Below are 21,637 nucleotides of genomic sequence, written 5' to 3'. Positions count from 1 at the left end.
GAAATTTAAGACTTTTGCAATTATTGGACGTGGTCGGGAGCCCGGGGGAGGTCTTTTCTGTAGTGACCTGTGGGCCCGCTCTATCGAAAAGCCCTGGGTCAGTTTACCGGCTCCAATTTCTTACAATAGCATCGTTTCTACAAATTCAGTTGGGTCCGGACCCTCCATATCTTCTGGTACCCCCAGGATTCGAATGTTGCCGCGGCGGGCGCACCCTTCTGCGTCTTCTGATCGTGCTTCTAGTCGCGCTACTTGCAATTCAAGTTCTTGGACCTTAGATTTGAGTTCTGTTATGTTGTTGACATTGTCCTGCAGGGTTGCCTCCGCTGTAGTCACCCTTTCAGTAAGGTTACGGGTGTCATGTCTCATCAGCTGCATGTCCGACTTGATTTCATCAATTTTGGTTTCGATGGACGTTCGTAGCGCTGCTATAGCTTGTAACACTTGCATATTTGTAGGATCATCCTCTTTGGCCGTCGGGTCGTCTGCTGCCTCTGCTCCCTGTTGTTGTTTGGCCCTGACTGTGGTAAAGGAGTCCATGGTCACGGTTTTCAGTTTACCTTTGGGGGGTGACATCTCTTGCCTTCGGGTTTACTCCTCGGCCTGCACCCGTTTTGCGGGGATATTTATGTAGTGCTGATTACGAAGGCAGTGGCAGCCTTGTCTGAGTTGAGTGATCTCTGAGCCGTTGATTACGGCTGGGTGTTCCGTCCCTTCGATCTCGTGTATGTCTGCAGTGCCGTGTCGCAGGGCAGTTACGGCTTTGTTCCTTGCCATTATCCAGGCCTCAGCTTCAGCCTAGGCAAATTCCTGTTGGTCCAATCCTAATTTCCTGTAGGACTGCAGCGTGTTGACCAGTAGACTCTCGTAGGGCCCCTCACGTTCTGCATGCGACTGGTTCTGTAGCAATTTGCCCCTTATGACTCCTTTACTCTCCTGCCCGCGGCCAAGGCCATCCTTTAGGTGGTGGCCCGAAGCTTGAAGTCAAGTGCGCAAGTTGCGGTGTGTTGGGGGCTTAAGCAGGCGTAGTGTCTTTCTGTTCGTTGTGCCCAGTAGGTCCTTTGTGCTGCCCCGGTTTCCAGGCCACTCCCGAGGGTCGCCGTCACGCCGCCCGATGTGTGAACGTTGACTGCCGTCAATGGGGGGGGGGTCAGCTCGTGGATGCCCCAGTCCCAGCGAGAACCACCCGCCGCCCACTTCCTCAGTGCCTTCTCTGTGTCCCTCGTAGTCTCCTCAGGCCGGCGTCCCACGACCCCCTCCTAGCCGGCGCTGTTCGGGACCCCTTTTCCTCGCTGCACACGAGGGATCCCGGTAAACGGCAACCGCTCCCAGCGGTCGCGCACAGAGGGCCCGCTCCTCCTCTCTGCAGCTGCGGGGCTCCCCCCTCCCGGCAGCGGTGACCGCTGCTCGTGGTCCCAGGGGCAGAGACTCAGGTCGCAGCCAGCAGCATTTTCATGCAGAAACTTCGTCGAGGGTAGGAAATCGGTTCTTCTCCTCGTTGCTACTTCATGTATGTTTATTCATCATGTATAAACCGAACGATTCGGTCTGTAGCAGGATCTCGGGCAGGAGCGCTAGGAAAGCACGTCCTCACGCCATGCGCGCTGGCCGCGCCCCCCTTTCCATATCTCTATACTGGCACTGTTGGGGGTTGTGGGATGAACTTGGATCTAGGTTTGAGGCTGCTTTCCTTTGTGAGATATGGGTTGATGCCACACGATGTCAAATCTGTGTTGTCCCACATTTCTTCTATGTCTGTGGTGGTAGGGTCTGGTGCTTCCATCTCTTCCGGAGCTTGCAGTGTTTTTAGAGCCGGGATGTCTTTGATCTGGAATTGGGAAGGTCTCTCCTTCTCTTCGTCCCTGTTGATGCATTTATTTTGGATTGCAAAGTGTTAAATCAATCTCAGTTGTCGCATAAATTTGAACAGATCTATGTGCGTTTGTGTGTAGTTTAGCTTCGATTTAGGACAGTAACGTAGGCCATTTAACAATACAAGTTTTTCTCGCTCGCTCAGAATTCTCCTGGATAGATTATTTGCATTTCTTCTCCCATTAGTTTCCATTCCCCTTCTTGTTCCCAAAGCCATTTTGTTGTCCTTGTGGCATTGCGCTCCTTATTGTGTTCCTTTTTCTCCTGCCTCGCCTGGTTTTCCTTTGTTTGTCCCTCGCTTTCCACTGGTTTTCTTTTGGAAATGTCAGCGAGTTTGCGGTTTTCTTCCATCTAAGTGTAACAGTCTCATCTCGTCTAGAAATGTCAGGCATACAGGCGTTTGTGCTTCATCACTTTCTGATGTTGCTGCTGATGAGCAGGACGGATCTTCTGCGGTAGATTCTGCTGGTGTTATTTTATTCTGTTTGGCACCTTGATCTGTTCTCATTTGATCATACTTTTTTTGCAAATGTGTAGATGCTGCCTACTTCATAATCTTCTTACTCTCGTAGAAATGTCCTGTTTACGTTCATTAATTTCCTTCTCGTACCTCATACCCCTTTAAATTGGTCTCCATCTGTTTTTTTAGTATTAGTGCTTCTTTTCCTTGTTCGCCTCTTTAGATGGTTTCTTCCATTTCTTTTTTTTGACTCAGTAACTTCTCTCAATCTTTCTGCGCATTTCTGACCAACATTCCAAGGAATTTGAAAGAACAGGCATTGGTGGTTTCTCCCCATTCTGTTACCATTTCTGGATCCAGGGTCTCATAAGATGGGATGGTTAAAATCATCAGTCCCCTCGGGATCCTGCGCCTGTCTATGTAGTTCTGTAGCTATGTCGCTTCCCACCATTTGGAGGTTTCTTATCAGAGAGACAGAGAGAGAGATCTCCCTACACAAGCTTGCAGCAAATGGAGTGTAAGGACTTTTTGCCCTCACATCGATCCGTGGGCAGAGGAGCTCCGTACTAAGCAACGCTCGAAGAGAGTACTGGTGGCGCAGTCGAACAGTGGGCGAGCAAGCAATTAAAAAGCATGCATCATAACTGCACTTGTGTGAAAGAGGGAGGAACTGCCTGATGCACCGCCTCCAGGTGTGTGATGCTGCTCCAACAGCATCCTCTGTAATACTCTGGCAAGGTCCAGAAAGCCCATGAGGAAGCAGGTGTTGCACCATGTGACAATGAGCGAAAACCAGTGAGGAGGGCACGGGCCGCACAGTAAGTGAAACATAGTTCCCCTCAAGCTGGGAAGAATCCAGCTACAGAGGCCAACACTTCTGGGGTGGCCAAGAGGGACAACCATGTCCCTTTCTCTATGCTTGCAAAGCCCAAATCAGCAATAAAGGGGCTATCAGTAAAAGCAATCCATAGAGGTAAAATAAACTTGACAGCTAAACCTATATAAATAAAGAATACAGAAACAGCAGCAGCGAGAGGGGTCAAAGAAAAGAGTGAGGTCACAGAGAGCTATACCAGGTATTAGATTATGAATGTCACTTTTTACCATGTATGAATGCTTGGAACAACAAAGAAAGTAGAGGACCAGACGTTTCTAGGTAATGTGGTTTCTTACTTGAATTGTGCTTTGCTGCTGAAATAAAAGTAAGAATAATGCAGTGAGAGTTATTATAGAAAGAAGAAAAAGGGACCACATTTCAGATTCTAGAAGGGACCTACACTGGCCCCCTATCAGGCAAAGAATATGCTTCCGGCTGATGGTGATCACACATAATTGTTTGAAAAAGGTTGGGCCAACATAACTTGCTGACAAACTGATACTAAAAACGAACACATAGAACTTAAGATCCAATAATAGCTCTCAACTAAAAATCCCTGCTTGTAGGCTGACGCAGGTGAAAAACAGAGCATTCTATGCGGCAGCACCCGCCTTATGGAATGGACTACCCATTAAGTTAAGAGAAGAGACCTCCATTACAGTTTTCAGAAAGAGACTGAAGACCCTCCTGTTTAACTAAATATTTTCCTGCTTAATACTGACTGCATCTGTATTATATTTACTGCTCTATGTTACAGTGTTGATAGTCCATGTTGTGTGTTTAGCGCCCTTAAGCCTCTGGGTCAGTGGCTGCGCTATATAAGTCATTAAAATAAAGTGAACGAAGTGAAGCACAGTACTAACAACTCTGGCCCTTTAACAGAATCACTTTTAAGGATGTTTATAATGTCAATAGGACATTTTGTAAGAGGAATATCACCATCTAATTTCATTTCATTTTTAGTATTAAAAAAAGTGTAAATTGAAGGCTTAACCAGATCCACAATGCTGTTTCCACCAGTAATTCAATTTCTACTGAAAAAAGAAGTGACTGCTTAAGGCGTTAGCTAGACCGATTGAAAAATGTACTACTGGTTAATTTCTGTACATTATTGTGTGATTTAGAGATAGTTATGTAACTTACATTAAAACTAGCAAACGTCAGATTCTCAGGGATGTGTTAAGAAGTTGTAGGAGTGTCATGGGGGAGTGTGAATGGGGAGGGAGGAACAAACCCATAGAAGTGTATTTTGATGTGTAGTGATAAACTTTCCTAAAATTGCTATGAGCATCCATAATGTTACCCGAATAAATACATCTGTTATATGTGAAGTGTGAAAATGAATGTAAAGTATAGGTCAGTTTGTGAGATGTGTAGAATAAAAGGGATATGTGGGCGAAAAATAATTTTGAGCATCAAAAAAAGAAGTTTCATATATTGTTTGGTAAAATGTTTCTACCTGACACTGATTATGTCAGAACACAAATTTTGGGTGCAAGCGGGAAATCTTTGTGACTCGATTGTAACATACACACATTTTTCAACAGTACACCTGATTTCTTTGGGAACTCCGTTTCCAGGTGGAAGTTAGGACCAATGTAGGAGTAACTTAAGCCTAGTATAATTTAGTGCTGAGAAAAGGGCAGATTTTATGGACTTTCTTTGTTGCATATGTCAGTATGGCTACATATTACAATGTACCCAACAGCTTTCATGCAAACGTTTGTAAAATGTACTCTTGGTGATTCATAAACTATATATTTAGAACACATCAGGGCACCCCACTATTCTCTGTAGATCTAAAGAACAGTTTATGGAATTGTAAATGTATTAAGTTCTCTTACGAAGACTGAATGCAAGAAATGCAACATTTCTAGATTAGGTGGTAGGACACACCTCTCACTATAAAGTGAGTGTGCAAATGACAGAAAATGCAGCGAAACGTGGGCCCCTCACTGTTTTTCATCTAACAATACAAGTAATCTGTCATCGAAGAACTACACCTTCTATTAGTTAATTGTAATAGTCCCAATAATTACAAATCAAACATAGATATCATCAGTGCCCTTATAAGAAATCCAGCAGGAAACAGTATGTCAAAACCTCATTTTACTATGATGGGGATGATGATTATGTATGTGCTAGGTTTTCAGCAGCACAATCCTAGACGTGAAGCTACTGGGCGCTGTACGAGGGGAGACAGCAGTAGGGAACAATAATATGGATACAATTAGAGGTTGGCATATTAAGAGTACACATGGAAGGGCAAGGAGAGAGGGGGACACATAGGGCTGCAGGAAGGGGATATAGTTAAACTTCACCTTTGTTATTCTATAATGATACATGCACATTTCTCACCTTGTTGTTGCTATCTTTTCACCTTTTTTCCAGTCCCAAAATACAATGGTATGATTGTCATCTAACCCAACAGAAGCCAAACATTTTCCATCTGCTGTAATACAAAAAACACAGTCATATTCTTGAACTTGTAGAATCGACATGTCCAATACCAGGCACATGTTCAGTTACAATTTTACTGTGGGGATATGGTATATAGTACATGTATATAGTATATAGTCAACATGCAAAACATTCAGTGAAAGAGTATCAGAGAAAAATATGTGCATATACAGAGTTTTGTTTTTTACTGATTATGTATTGACTTTTTTCAATTATGTTTTTATTTAAAGAAACAGAATAAAGGCTTACATGTTATAGATATTAATAAACAAAGGGCAGTTTATTACCTCTGGCTCTTGTAGGAGATGAATAAGTTACTCTCTTACCTGGTAACGTTCTTTTGATGGGATGGTCTGACAACGTATTACATATCTATGACAGTAATCACCACAGCTGTGCTGCTTCGGAAAATCTTACGGCGTCTGCATCCTGAGTCGATGACGTTGAAACGCCGCCCTCGAAGACCTCCTCCGACGGCCGATGTTATAAGTAGGACGCACGACGCCCGTAGCCTCAGTTGTAGTTTTTTCCCCAGAACGTGTGGCACCAGTCTTCTGCCAGTCTGACCACACAAAGCCTTGCGGAAACATAAGCTGCAATCGCATAAGAAATTCTGTAGCGGGGAAGGCAAGGAGGGAGCGATATGGAATATGACGTCGGACCATCCCATCGAAAGAACATTACCAGATAAGAGAGTAACTTGTTCGTCGAGGGGATTGGGTCCTCCGATGTATTCCATATCTATGACAGACGCCCAAAGCAGTACCAATGCAAGGAGGTGGGAAAATAATTTAGAAAACAGAAATTTAGAATGCCCAATCAAATTGCAGAGTAAAGGACCAGCTTGCCAAAGACCAGATCCTGCCCCCGGATGGAATCAAGGGAGTAGTGACGTACAAAAGTATGTACCGAAGCCCAGGTGGCTGCATCACAGATGTTACGAATAGGAACACCCCTCTGTAGGGCAGTAGAGGCAGCCATAACCCTGGTAGAATGGGCTCGTAATTCGACCGGTGGGTCCTTACCCGCCAAGCGGTAGCACTCGGAGATAGCCAAAATAATCCAGCGAGACAAAGTCTGTTTCGTCACAGCTTGTCCCAAACGCTTTCCAGCGTAACCAATGAAGAGTTGATCGTCCACTCTGACCCCGGACATGCGTGAAATATAAAAGCTTAACACTCTCCTAGGATCAAGCCTACGAAGCCTCTCCTCTTCCTTACCAGGATGTGGAGGAGGATAAAATGCCGGAATAACAACCTTCTGGCCTAAATGAAATTCCGACACCACCTTTCGGAAGAAAGGAAGGACGAATTCTAAGGACAACCCTGTCCTTATGAAACACAGTGAAGGGTGGCTTAACTGAAAGTGCCTGTAACTCACTCACTCTGCGAGCGGAAGTGACCGCAAACAAAAATACAGTTTTAAGAGTTAACAGTCTCACAGGGCATGAATGCAAAGGTTCAACCGGGCACCTGGAAAGGTGACGGAGGGAACACATTAGTGAGCCCTTCCAGAAACTGAGAAATTAAAGGAATTTTAAAATAGGAACACTCTTCAGACGAGCGCTTAAATATGGACAGCGCTGCCAGGTAACCTTTAACGGTACCCACTTGCAGGCCCCGGTGGGCCAAAGAAAGCAAAAAAGACAGAACTACAGGAATGTCACATGAAAAAGGATCCACATTCTTAACCCTGCACCAGTCGCAGAACTTACACCAACGGCAACGGTACAGGGACTTTGTTGCTGGCCATCTGGCCGAGAGCAACACCTCCATCACGTCTTCAGGGAGGTCCCAATCCTTATCCCTCAACCTTTCAGAAAACAAGCGTGAACGTTGAGGGATCTGACCTCTGGATGGAGAACCTGACCCCCCCCTCCCGTGAGAGCAGATCGTCTCGGTAGGGAAGACGACGTGGAGGGCAGATGGACAAGTCGAGAAGGTCTGGGTACCACGTCCTCTGGGCCCAAGCCGGAGCAATGAGGATCATCCGGGAACCAAACCTCCGGAACCTCCGCAGTACTTGCGGGATGACGGGGACTGGAGGAAACGCGTACAGCAGTGGGAATGACCACTCCACCACAAACACGTCTCCTAAGGCTCCTTTCGGAAGAAATTCCCACAAGCAGAACCTCTCGCACTTCCGTTTGACACTGGAGGCGAAGAGATCCACCTGAGGGGGTCCCCCAAAGGGCGAAGATCTCCAGGAGAATCCCCTGAGCCAACTCCCACTCGTGAAAGATCGCGCTCTGCCTGCTCAGAGCGTCTGCCGTCTCGTTTTCATCTCCGGCCAGATGAACTGCCGAGATCGAAACTTCCTGCTGGATTGCCCAGACCCAGAGCTGCATTGCCTCCCTGCACAGAGGAAGTGACCCTGCCTCCTGATTTTTGTTGAGGTAGTGCATGGCCACCGTGTTGTCCGTCAGGATCAGGACATTCTTCCCTCGCATGGTCGGCAGAAAAGCCTTCAGGGCTAGCCTGACGGCCCTCAGCTCCAACAGATTGATATGGAGTCTGGACTCCGACGGAGACCAACGACCGCTGACTGTCAACTCGTTGGCATGAGGTCCCCATCCCGTGAGGGATGCGTCCGTCACGATCGTCACCTCTGGCCAGGGTAGCCAAAATGGAGCCCCCTTCATCAGATTGTCTTCGACGGCCCACCACAGAAGGTCCTGGGTGACCGAGGACGGCACCTGAACAGGGTCTGACATCCTGCCGGAGGACTGAGACCACAGGAGCTTGAGTGCCCATTGCAAAGATCTCATCCACAACCTGGCCTCTGGCACCAGAAGAATGCAGGATGCCATGAGGCCGAGCTTCAAGAACTCGAACGCTGGGAGACTCTGGGCAAGCTGAAACTTGTGCACCATCTGCTGAATGTGATGAGCCCTCACCTGGGGAGGAAAACACTGCCCCAGGGACGTGTCGAGCACTGCTCCGATGTACTGGAGCCTCTGAGTTGGTGTCAAATGGGACTTCTGTAAGTTGAGGGAGAAGCCCAGCTTGTGGAGGGAGTGGCAGGTGACTGACAGATAATCCAGGACTTGCTCGAGAGAGCACGCCCTGATCCACCAATCGTCCAGGTAGGGGTAGACGTGAATCCCCCCTCTCCTGAGGTGCGGTGCCACCACTACCATGAGCTTGGTGAAGACCCACGTGGCGGAGGTCAATCCGAACGGCAGGACCCGAAACTGAAAATGCAAGCCGCCAACCGCGAACCTCAGGTACTTCTTGTGCTTTGGATGTATCAGCACATGAAAATAAGCGTCCTTGAGGTCGAGAGACACCAACCAGTCCTGAAGTTGAAGGGCCTGGAGGACTTGTGAGAGAGTAACCATCTTGAACTTGTCCTTCCTGAGGAGTTTGTTCAAACCACGCAAGTCCATGATGGGTCTCAATCCACCGTCTTTCTTGGAAATCAAAAAATCAGGGGAATACCATCCCTTGTTCCTCTCCGCTACAGGCACCTGTTCTATGGCGCCTTTCTTTAGCAGGGATTGAATTTCCTGCGCAAGGAGCGGATCTGGACTCTTCAAAGAGAGATTCCCCGGTGGATTGTCTTGAGGCCTCTGCCGGAAAGGAAGACAGTAGCCGTGGGTTATGATCTCCAGAACCCACACATCTGAAGTAATGGCGCGCCACTCTGCAAGATGCTGCGCCAGCCTTCCCCCAACCGGCAAACCATGGGACATGGCCTCATGACTGAGCTGAAGCGGCAGCGGCGTTGCCTGAGGGCAAGGAGGCAACAGCCCGAGCAGCCTTGGCACCTCAGGTACCTTGTTTTCCACCACTGGCACTCCTACGGTGGCCCCTTTGACTGGCAGCTCCTCTCGCTTTACCAAAGGATAAGTAATAACGAAAGGAACCTCCCCTCCATTGCTGTCCCCTAGGACGAAAAGGAGGAGGTTGTCGAACTGCAGCGCCCAACGACTTCGCTGCAGCTTTTGAGGTCTGCAACCTCTCAAGGATCTCGTCAGCCTTGCTGCCAAAAAGATGGACACCATCAAAGGGCATGTTGAGGAGCAAACCCCGACTTAGGCAACCACGCAAACCTGTGTATCACCGTGCTCGCCGCCATGGACCGGCTGACGCAATCTGCCATGTCCAAACCCGACTGAACGGCCTCACACATGGCATCCTTGCCATCCTGAACCATGGCAAGGAAACCATCCCGTTTGTCCCCTTCGGGAATATGTTCAGCCGCTAAGGAAACACAGTTCCACAGAGTGTGCGTGAAACGTGACAAGGCACATACGGAGTTAGCCGCCTGAAGCGCCATACCCCCTGAAGAAAACACTTTCTTCGGCCAACCGTCAAAACGCTTGTCGTCCCTATCAGGAGGGATGGTAGGATACGGCGCCTGCTTTGCCAGGGCCGTAGCCGCCTGCACCACCAAACTCTCCGGAGTGGGGTGCTTGGACAAGTAGCAGGGGTCGCTACTGGCTGGGCGGTATTTTCGTGGCAAAGACTTGCCCACTGCCGGGAGACTCTCCAGAGCAGTCCAAGCCGCCGCCACCCTCCTCTGTAGAGCCATATGAAACGGCAGTACCGGGTCAGTTGGTGGACCAAGGTCGAGGATATCTGTAAGGTCATCCTGAAGAAACTCCCCCTGGGGAGCAGACCATCCCAAGTACTCGGTGACCCTCGACATAAGGCGCCGGTACGAGGAGTCGGCATGAGTGCCAGGCTCAGGCCTACAAAACTCCACCTCCGGAGAGGTGTCCAGCCCACTAGCATCGTGCAGGGACTGCCTCAGGTCCTCAAATTGGCTATGGCCTGAGAGAATCTCGTCTGGCACCGTATTAGGAACCATGCCATCATCAGAGCCCTCATCCACCTCTGAAATAAACTCAAGATGGCGGTAAGAAGGCACAGAATGTGAACCAAAGCCATGCTTGACCTTGGCCAGAGCCTTTCTAGGGGGTTCCACTGAGTCTCGGGGTACCCCTGTCGACCCAGCCTCGAAAGGCGTCAAGGGCATCGAGTGAATTGGCGTTGACGCCGAACGCAGCGCCGACAGCATCAATGGCGTCGACACAGGCCTCGAGGCCGGAGCCCCGAGCGTGTCCTTCGACAGCCTGGGCGCCGATGACTTCTTCGGAGGCAGGGCCTCGAAAGAGTCCGATGACGACCTCAGCGCCACCGGCGTCAACGTCTTCCTCGAAGACATCACAGTTCACACGGTCTCGAGCGCGTCGAGGACCGGGACCTGGACCTGGACCAGGCATGACGAGAACGATTCCCCTTGTCCAAGCGGGACCTCTCCCGCGAATCGTGCCGACCACCTGAGCCTGAAGGCGTGTGAGCGGTGTCTCTCGACCGATCACGACCGACCCCACTCGGAGGCGCGGATGGACCGGTGCCCTGCGATTCGAGAATCGCTAACATTTTCTTCCCGAAGGAAGTCCATTCTTCCGGCGCCGCCTGCTTGGTAGGGTAAGTGACCTGCCGACGGGCGGAGTCCTCGGAAGAGGACGGGGAAGGCGACCGACGACAGTGCTTCCGGGAGTGCCTCCAAGAGGCAGAGGAGTGGCGGGACCGACTCCGGGACCGAGACCCACTGGACTTCCGACGACGACGCGGAGAGTCGCCTCTCGATTCGTCTGTCGAAAGCCCCGCAGACCTCGACTTCCGTGGCCTAGACACCTTACCTACCGATTACTTCTTCTCGCGCTCCCGCAAGGCTTTAGATGTGAGCAACTGGCAGTCGACACAGTCATCCCTGTCATGGGCCTCCCCGAGGCACCAGAGACGGCAGGCGTTGTGCGAGTCCGTAACCGACATCTTGGACCCACAGTACCCGCACTTCTTAAATCCCGGACGTGGGGTGGAAGACGAGGTAGACATCCTTCACGAAGAAGAAACTTCACAAAACGAACAGGTTCGAAGAACCGAGAAACAACAGAAACTCCAAAGAGTCGAGGCGGGCCGAGATTCCCTAAGCGAACACGTTCCTGGAAAAAGCGGAACTGAGGCTACGGGCGTCGTGCGTCCTACTTATAACATCCAGTGACGTCGGCTGTCGGAGGAGGTCCTCGAGGGCGGTGTATCGACGTCATCTATGCAGGACGCAGAAAGATTTTCCGAAGCAGCACAGCTGTGGTGATTACGGACATAGATATGGAATACGTCAGAGGACCCAATCCCCTCAAAATATATGTATATATTATATACATACATACACTGGAGAAAAAGGTTTGCATTTGAGTTCATTTGTATACACACAATGCCTTGCTGTTGAGGCTCATAACTAGAGGTTAACATCCAGCGATGGCTACTAGGTGGCAAAGTCACACACTCCACAGCACCCCTAGTAGCCATCGCTGGCAGTTCAACTCCAGTTCTGAGCCTATACATAAATATATATATATATATATATATATATATATATATATATATATATATATATATAGTGCTATGGTTTACACAAAAACTTTCACAAAAGAAGAAATTAAAATAAAACAACGTAAAACATGAAGCAACTTGGACAATATAAAATGGCATAATTGAACTCATGTACAATTTTCACAACCTCGAACGCACATCATATCCTCTATAAATGGATTTCAATTCATCGCTTATGCAATTATTGCTAAAACTGAATTAATAAATCTCACCACTGCGTGAGCCAACGAGAGCCGATTACCGTCTAGCATGGTACCTAAGGGTACCATGGGGTTCCAAAGGGTTCAGGTTTAAAACAGGTCTTATCGTGAACAAAACACCCAACGTGAAGATGCCGGCGATTGGAAACGCCAATATATTCCAAAATACACTTTTCCAAATCTCAATTACCTATAGGTTGCAGTATGTACATGAAGTATTCTTGACATTGGACCCCTTACGGATGTCTAATTTTGCCTATTGGAAGTATGTTCAAACAAAATCTCATGAATGTATTTTGATATATTGCATTCGGAAAATGTATTAATTGGCAATTCACTGAACGTTTCTTTTGATTGAGACAAGTTCCCTATAAATCTTGTAAATTTCGGTCCTTGAATCAATCCAATCCAATTCCCACAATCTATTTAATTCTTGTAGGGTTCGTATGAAAATCCTCATAGGCGATCGCTGGGTGAGATAGGATGTAATCACACTTTTCCACGAGCCCACTCAATTCTTCATGGGCAGCCCTCTGAATAATAAGGTTTGGATCTTCAAACATTGAGTTAAGTGACCGACCAATATTTTATAGTGCAGAAGCAATACATTCCATTGAATGCGTACTTTCAGCGAAATCAGGCCCAGTTTGCATCTAATAGTCTTAATGGAAAAGCAGTTAGGCAGAGACCATTTTTCTTCAGTGCAACGCTTTAAGCACACACAATTTATACCAATCCCCCAAATTCCAAACTTGTAAGCCATAACTAAGCGCAGAATTAATTTACCATAGTACTTTATGGGAGGGGTCAATGAAAAGTGGCATAATTTAGCTTTTATGCGTTTCATTTGAGCTACTTGAAAGGACCCTTTGGGTTTCAATAGTTCATACAGAGAGTTTAAATTTATTCTATAAAAATAAATGTGAATCACTGGTAGGTCAAATGATTGACCACTTCTAGCCTACAGGCCGATTCATGGAATTAATGTGCGCTCAAAATTCCTGCGCAAGCGTGCGAAACCGTGCGAATCGCAGTGCAAATGCGAAAATCGCAGCAAAACCTGCGCACATCGATTCATGGAAGTCCGTGATCGAGTAAAATCTGGGATGTGCGCTGAAAATCTGTGTGGCGCACGCCGGCGCACAGGTCATCTAATGACGTGCGCTAAGGCCACAGCGAAAGCGCACATAGCGCAGCGCACATAACAAAAGTAGGCATTACACGGGGTGTGACACGCGGAATGGGGAACAACGCGTGAAAATGTGGGCGTCACGGGGGAAGTACAGGAGGCAAGTGCGCGGAACGCCCACACGCTCGCCTACACCACGTATTGATGGAATCGAATAGGGCAAACCAGCGCACGGGCGAAGACGCGCACAGGCCTAAACACGTCCGCCACACGAAGGCAGGCGGTAGCGTTCCTGCGCATGAAAGAAATGTGCGCCAAAATGCGCGCTAACAAAAAGCACGTATATACAGCTCTGATGATTGTCCCATACTGTGGCCCTCTAGTACAAATGACGTGCAAAGGGGTACGCGACAAACACCGGCTGTGTCAAAAATAGCGTGTGCGTGTATTTCGGGGGTGCGCGGGAAGTTTCACACATGACTGGTCTTGGGCGAGCGGGGTGCGTGTAAATCTGGGGTTCGCGGGAAGTTTCACACGCGATAGGCCCTTTGCGAGTGGGGTGCGTGTATTCCTGGGGTTCGCGTGAAGTTTCACACGCGATTGGCCTGGGTACATGTAAATCTGGGGTGCGCAGGAAGTTTCACACGCGATTGGCCTTGGGCGAGCGGGGTACATGTATTTCGGGGGTGCGCGGGAAGTTTCACACGCGACAGGCCCTGTGCGAGTGGGTTACGTGTATATCTGGGGTGCAGGGGAGTCCTACACGTGAATTGGCAGTGTGGGTCCTCCCAGGTGCTCCCTCTACACCCTCCACGGCCCCTGCAGGCAGCCCACACCACAGGGGACTACCCTGCACCCCTGGTCATGTCCCGCAGGCAGCCCATCCACCATGGGCATGCCCCCCAGCCAAGCCACATGTCAGCTTGCACTACTGATCACGAACGTATGACCCCCCTCCACCCCCACCCGCAAGCAGTGCAGGGCACCTGCCAGCCGGCCCCCACTCATGTCCCCTTGCACCCCCACCCCCCAGCACTGAGGGGCACCTGCCAGCAGGCCCCCACTCATGTCCCCTTGCACCCCCACCCCCAGCAGTGCAGGGCACCTGCCAGCAGGCCCCCACTCATGTCCCCTTGCACCCCCACCCCCCAGCAGTGCAGGGCACCTGCCAGCTGGCCCCCACTCATGGCCCCTTGCACCCCCACCCCCCAGCAGTGCAGGGCACCTGCCAGCAGGCCCCCACTCATGTCCCCTTGCACACCCACCCCCCAGCAGTGAAATGGCGAGCTCATCACAAACCAAAAGTCAACTATGTACATCAACACATGTCCGCCACACGAAGGCAGGCGGTAGCGTCCCTGCGCATTAAAAAATGGACAAATGACGTGCAAAGCGGTACGCGACAAACACGGACAACCGCTGTGTCAAAAATGGCGTGTATTTCGGGGGTGCGGGAAGTTTTACACGTGATTGTGCCTGGGTGAGTGGGGTACGTGTACTTCAGGGGCTCGCGGGAAGTTTTACACGCGATTGGGCCTGGGCGAGCGGGGTACGTGTACTTCAGGGGCTTGCGGGAAGTTTTACACGCGATTGGGCCTGGGCGAGCGGGGTACGTGTATTACTGGGGTGGGCGGGGAAGTACAGGAGGCAAATGCACGGAACGCCCACACGCACGTGCCAAAAAAGACGCGCTAATCCGGAAACACGTACGCCAGCAGGAAGCAGGCGTACGTGGACCCGCGCAGCATAAAAGTGCGCACAAACAACAAGCAAGCTCAGACGCCAGGATGAACATACCGTTCCTAGCAGCAGTGGTCGTGGGATACCACAGGAGGAGGAGAATGATAGTCAGGCCCAGAATTTTCACACCCAGAACCAGCCTTTTTGGCATGCCTGATGACCAGGTGTATGGGAGGTACAGGTTTCCACCTCACATAATACTCGACCTGGTCAGTGAGTGGGAGGATGACCTCACATCACCCACCCTCTGCTCCCAAGCACTCAGCCCCCTGGAGAAGTTCCTCAATGCACTGCACTTTTTGGCCACCGGATCATTTCAGCGGACAAGTGCCATAGTGGGGGGGTGGGTCACAGGCCACGCAGTCACGCTGCCTACACCAGGTCTTGGCCATCATGACTGCACGCCCATCAGTCCGCAGGCACATATACCTGCCCAGAACACCTGCAGAAAGGCAGGCTGCCGTCCAGGATTTCTACGGGGTGGCACAATTCCCCAAAGTCCTAGGTGCCATTAATTGCACCCATGTGGCTCTACGTCCCCCCAGGGCATCAGAGCACATCTATAGAAACCGCAAGCACTGGCATGCCATCAACGTCCAGGTAGTATGTGATGCCAAGGGAATCATCACCTCAGTATATGCCAACTATCCAGGGTCCACCCACGACAGTTTCATTTACAGAATGTCAACCCTAATCCGGGACCTAGAAGCTGGGCGGCATGGCGATACATGGCTGCTCGGTGAGTATAAATGCCACAGCACATGCATGCATGCATGCCAGATACTGAGTAATGTCACAACCCTACTAATGATACCCATCACCACCTCCCCAGGGGACAGTGCCTACCCTCTGAGCACCCACATGATGACGCCAATTCGGAACCCCACCACTCCACCCGAGGTAAGATTCAACACAGCCCATATTGCAACGCGGGGCATAGTGGAGCGCACATTCGAAGTGCTCAAGTCACGCTTTCGCTCCCTTGACCGTTCTGGCGGGCAGCTGTTATACGCTCCTCCAGTAGTGTGCAGGATCATAGTGGCAGCATGTGTCCTGCACAACGTTGCAACACGCCGGGGCCTGCGGGTGGACATGGTGGTGTCCCCACATCCCCAACCACATGCACGCCCGCTGCGCATGGGAGGGGAAAGGGCACGGGGTGAGGCAGCCCAAACGCAGCTGGTGGCTAATTACTTCACTTAGAATCACATCCCTTTGGAGTGCACACAGCCCTGCCACATACCAGCTGACAATCGATGACACAAGGGACAGTGAACTGTCACAACCATACCAGCCTGAAATTGGTCACCTGGAAGTGTCACAATGTGTGCATCCCTACCTACAGAAACACCACCAATGCTGTGTCATCAAAAGACACATATGCTGCTAAATGCATTACCCCCTTGCAAAATACAACATGAGAACAGTGCCATGTCACCCAACCCCTCCCCAGCACCACCACCCAACACACCATGGCATGTCATGCTATGTGAGAGCAAACAAAGCAATCTCGAAAACCTGACAAGTGTCACAAAGTACAGTGTCCCTAACGGAAACTGGCCACACACAATATGCTCCCAGTAATGTTGAACCAACAACACAAATGACCAAATACTTACCAACAATACAATGCAGCTACACAAGCTCAAACATAACTAAAACATGACAGTACTAAGTTAAAGTAGTCGTAGTCTTACAACCTGAATATGCCACCACATCGCCCCCTTCCAACTGTAGTCTTGCAGGCTTCAACACTTGTCTGTGTACTGCATACAACATGAACTCCATCTCCAAAGTAGACGGCCTTGTGAAGACATGAGGAATGAACCTGCAAATTCAGAGGGAGACATGGAAGCAGAAGCATACATAATTCCAACATGCAGTGTACAATACAACAACAATATACACAAGGAATGTCTACACAGTATTGACTACAGACTGCCCACACAGCTCATGGGAGCCCAACATCACTGTGTACATCACTGTCACTTGGTCACACCCTTTGCAAGCCCATGTAAACGGGAAGCAGGAGGGGTGTGTGTCTCACGAACCCAAGCATCGAACCCAAACTCACGACAAGCCTGCATGTGCCCAGCCGGAATACAGTGGATGCCCACGGGAGCCACACAAGGCAACACACTTAAAAAATAATAAAAAATAAAAAAAGCAAAAATACAAAATAAAAAATGGCCATGTGGGGGCCGGGGGTGGGGGGAGGCCACCCAGGAGGTCCGAGGAGATGGACATGAAGAGATGAAAAATGCCACATAGTGTGAAAAGATACGCCATGTGCCACACACTGCAACACATCCAGTGTACAAAAATACAGTGATTGCAGGGCCATGTACACATCAATGGTTGTGCACTTCAACATGACAGGAAACAACTAGCATGTTCCACATTCAAACAGGCCCAAAAACATCATGTGATCAGGGTCAATACTCATTCAGCCTGAATGGTCAAATCATTCAACTACCAAGGTGACACATGTGGGCCAATGTGGGGTTCTTCAATGACAGAAGCATGTCACATATGTCACAATAGGGCTGAGGAATGTGTTGCAAAAGTGGGAGAATTGAAACAATCAGCCTGAAAGAACAATGAAAAATACAAACAATGTTGTTGCATGATGCCACCTCAAGGGCAACTGCCGTAATGTTGCGCTAAATTACTACTGTGGGCAGAAGGGATAGTGTCACACCCAAATTCAAGGCCGCAGAATGTTTTGGATGAAGCACATGGGTGACCCATACTACTCAGTCACACACACCCTCACCTGGCACTCAATCAGAACCCGTCACCCAAACAACATACATATGCATTACACACACACGCATGGGCACTCACCGGACAATGTCTCCTAATCGGGTAGTTCTCCCACACCTCGGATCTGTTCCTCTTTGACGAAGGTCCCAGCAACAGACTCATGTTCAGTGAGTTTGTTGTCCTCTTGTGGAGACCCACTGCTAGTCACCAGAGTAGCGGCATGACTTGAGGCCAGCTTGTCCTTTGCTCTGCGTTTCAGGTCGTTCCACCGCTTGTAGCAATCATCAGCTGAGCGCCTCACAAATCCAAGGGCACTTATGTGGTTGGCGATGGTCTGCCAGTGTGCCTTACGTTGACCAGGTGTGGTCTTGGACCCTGCAGTCACCACCATTTTGTGGCTATGTTGCAACACATAGCTCACAAAATGCATTAAGTTCCGAATCATTGAAGCAAGGCTTCCTTGAGATACCGGAGTGTGTAGCCGTGCCTGGGGTCACAGCCTGTCGTGCCAGAGCACCCTTCTCCCTCTTTTTAGAAGGTGGAGCCAGAGTGGCTAACGCCGCTCTGGTCAGTAGGGGCAGAATCACCGGTGGACTGGGTTGTTGGAGTGTGCGAATGCACATTGACCATAGGACTTGGTGCAGGCATTGTCTGAAGTGTGATGTTGGCAGGGGGAACATCAGTATGATGGACCAGGACCGACACTGTCCTGGCTGGGAGAGACAGAGCTTGGGCGGATGGAGCCTCACCACCCTGCATACTTGGGGCAGCAGATGACATAGCTGCCCCAGATCCACGTGCCTTGGTGACAACTTGCACCGCCACACGTGGCTTAGACTTGCTGACCTGGAAGTCAGCCAAGGCGTCATCCTGTGCCAGGTCAGGTGCCACAATGGGCTGGTGCAACAAGGGCTGAGCTGGGATGGTCTCAGCCACGTTTCCCTCAACCATAGGGGGGTGGGGGGGGCATGGGTGTCCCTGATTGGTCCTCCACACATGGGGGTATAGGGGCACCCTGCAAATCCTGGCCACGTCCCCTACCGCGCCCACCACGTCCACCTTTTGAAGGTCGGCCACCTTTGCCTCCCTTACCGTTTGGTCGCCTCCCAACCATGGCACTGATGTTGTTGTGCGTATGGGAGGAGCAGTAAACTATTGTCCTGGGCAATTGGGGGTCAAAGGGGTAGGGTACTAGATGGAATTCGTACCCTAGTGCTCTAACAAGGCTGTATGTGACCTCTGGGGGAAGATGACGGGTCACGCAACGCACAGGCAGCCCAAAAACAAAAATAAACGTGCACGCAACCCCTCGTAGACCACGTGCGTGGAAAAATGAACCCGCACTACGCTGTGGCACCCAGAAACACAAAAATAAGCGTACGCGTGATACATGCAGCCTACAATGACCTCTGAAGGGGTACGCGACACACGGGGCAAGCACAGTTGCTAAGTACGTGCAGAACTCACTGTCAGCCTGGAAAAAGAACGTGAAAAATACACGCGTGTGCGCGTTGGCAACACCCCCGCCAAAAGAAGAATTGTACGCCGTCTGAGGAGACAGGACAAAAGGAGAAGTGTTTGAGGAAACAGGTCCAAAAAAAGTAGAAAAATGAAAGCTGTCAGAGGTAACAGGGAGTACGAACTTGAAACGCTGTGAAGTAATCGCGTGTGAACCGACAAGAAGTACAGAATCCACCCACTCGCTCTCCACAAAAAGCACTTACAAGGAAATGGCGTCCTACACGTACCTTTTAAACCGGCCCACACGTACACGTCACGTACGCGTGTACGCGCCCTTTCCTCCAATTACACGCGCTGACACTCGGACATGCAGCTTTTCCACGTGTGCTCTGTCATCACGTGCTATGGAGGTAAACACCTGCGCACGTCACGTCACAGACATGCTTACACGCTAAGGGCCTTTGGTCCAATGAAATCGCGTACGTGCACTGTAAGGGCCTTTCCTCGAATTACACGCTGACGTGCAACATTTTCACGTGCCAAATCACTCCGTATCAAGCTGGCCACGCGTTCACACACGGAAGACCACGCTCCTGCCCAGAAGTTTCACCCGCGATTTCAGCAGGGTACGTGTATTACGGGTTTCGCGTGAAGTTTCACAAGCGAAAGGCCCTGTTTGAGCGGAGTACGTGTATTTCAGGGGTGCGCGGCAAGTTTTACATGCGAAAGGGCAACGCCCGTGCACAATACGTCACAGACGCGCCTATGCGCTAAGGGCCTTTGGTCCAATGATGTTGCGTACGTTTTCTGATGCGCTTACGCACTAAGGGCCTTTCCTCGAATTACACACTGACGTGCAAGATTTTCACATGCCAAATCACTCCGTATCCAGCTGGCCACGCGTACACACGGAAGACCACGCTCCTGCCCTGAAGGCCATTTTCCTGCCCCCAAGAGCCCCGAGCACGCTCCCACCAGCCATCTGCTGCTGCCTGCCTGCCTGCCTGCTGCCCACGTGCCCTGCTATTTGGTGCCTGCACGTCAGCCATCTGCAGGGGTGCAGTTGCTGTGTCCACCCCTGCTGGAACAGAAGACTCCCGACTGGGATTCCATCGCTCCACAGCCCAGCCCCAGGACCCAGTTGCCCACCCACTCCTGCCTCTGGGGTTGCCATGTCGGGCACAACTCCATCTGGCACCACTGGCAACCCCCAGCCAGAGGGCCACCAGCTTCACTGCCACCGAAGTTGGTGTCCTGGTGGAGCATGTCCTGGGGCATTATGATGCCCTCTTCGGAAGGTCGCGCGCCTACAAGGAAGGACGGACCAGGATCTGGACGGACATTGTGACTGCCATCAACACGGAGGGGGTGGCAGTCCGCAAATTCCATCATGTCAAGAAGCGCTGGGAGGACTTCAGGTCCAGGACCCTCAACAAGGCCCGACGCCTCGTGGAGGGGGGCCGGGGCAGCATGAGTACCATCCAGATGAGGGTCCTGGAATGCGTAGGCCCAGCACTCCACGCCCAGATCCTTCGGAGGCAGACCCATCCGGAGTTGAGCGGTAAGTGGCCAAGCATTGCTGTGTGAGACAGGGCATGTTGCAGGGTGCTGGTTGTCTGATACTTGCCTGTATGTGTGACATAGGCCATGTACGTATGTGTGTGTGCAGGGACATCATGGTCATGCATGTGAGACCAGTAATGTGTGAACCACATGGTTGATGCATGTGTTACAATGCAACATGCAGAGCAGCATGGGGAATGCACACATTAATGCATGGCTGCCTCTGTTATTGGACATGGATGGGGTGTGAGAGATGGGTGCTGCTGTCATGGACATGTATGGTGTCCATGTCTGTGTGTCTGACTTGCGTGTCTGTGACTTGGAAATGCCATGGAGGCATGACACATGTCTGTGACAATGTTCAGATTCACTGATGCAGCCTACTCATCCTTGTATCCACTGTGTCTGGGGTGTACGAGGCCAGATGGATGAAACTAGGGTGAAGTGTGTTCATGTGATGGGCATGACCCATTATGCATGTGAGTTTCAAACCAGCATTGTATGTTTGAAGAGTCCCTTGGACATGTATGCTAATGTTCATAGCATGCGCCATGCCTGTTACTGCATGTGTTTTGCCTGCACTGACCCATGTGTTGTGGAGGGACATGATGGAAGTGATGATTGACAGTGCCACTCATCTGCTATTGCTTCCTGTCTAGCGGACCGTTGTACAGTACCCTGATGCTTGTGTTCTATGTCTCC

The 21,637-nt window shown here is 50.3% G+C and overlaps 1 protein-coding gene across 3 annotated transcripts in view; it reads right to left on the bottom strand.

The window, feature by feature from the left end:
- Positions 1-21,637, bottom strand: part of EML6 (EMAP like 6) — a 3,038,586-nt gene that overhangs the window by 1,739,711 nt on the left and 1,277,238 nt on the right. For 2 of the 3 annotated variants that reach the window (XM_069608236.1, XM_069608238.1), the window contains exon 16: positions 5,568-5,661. In XM_069608236.1, coding sequence (XP_069464337.1) covers positions 5,568-5,661 — 94 coding nt within the window. The remainder of the gene's footprint in view (positions 1-5,567; positions 5,662-21,637) is intronic. The other variant, XM_069608237.1, reaches the window with a different exon arrangement.

Source organism: Ambystoma mexicanum, chromosome 4q (genome assembly GCF_040938575.1).
Source record: "Ambystoma mexicanum isolate Mex_15411 chromosome 4q, UKY_AmexF1_1, whole genome shotgun sequence".
In the NCBI taxonomy this organism is placed as follows: Eukaryota; Metazoa; Chordata; class Amphibia; order Caudata; family Ambystomatidae; genus Ambystoma; species Ambystoma mexicanum.
This window is presented reverse-complemented; position numbering and strand designations above follow the sequence as displayed.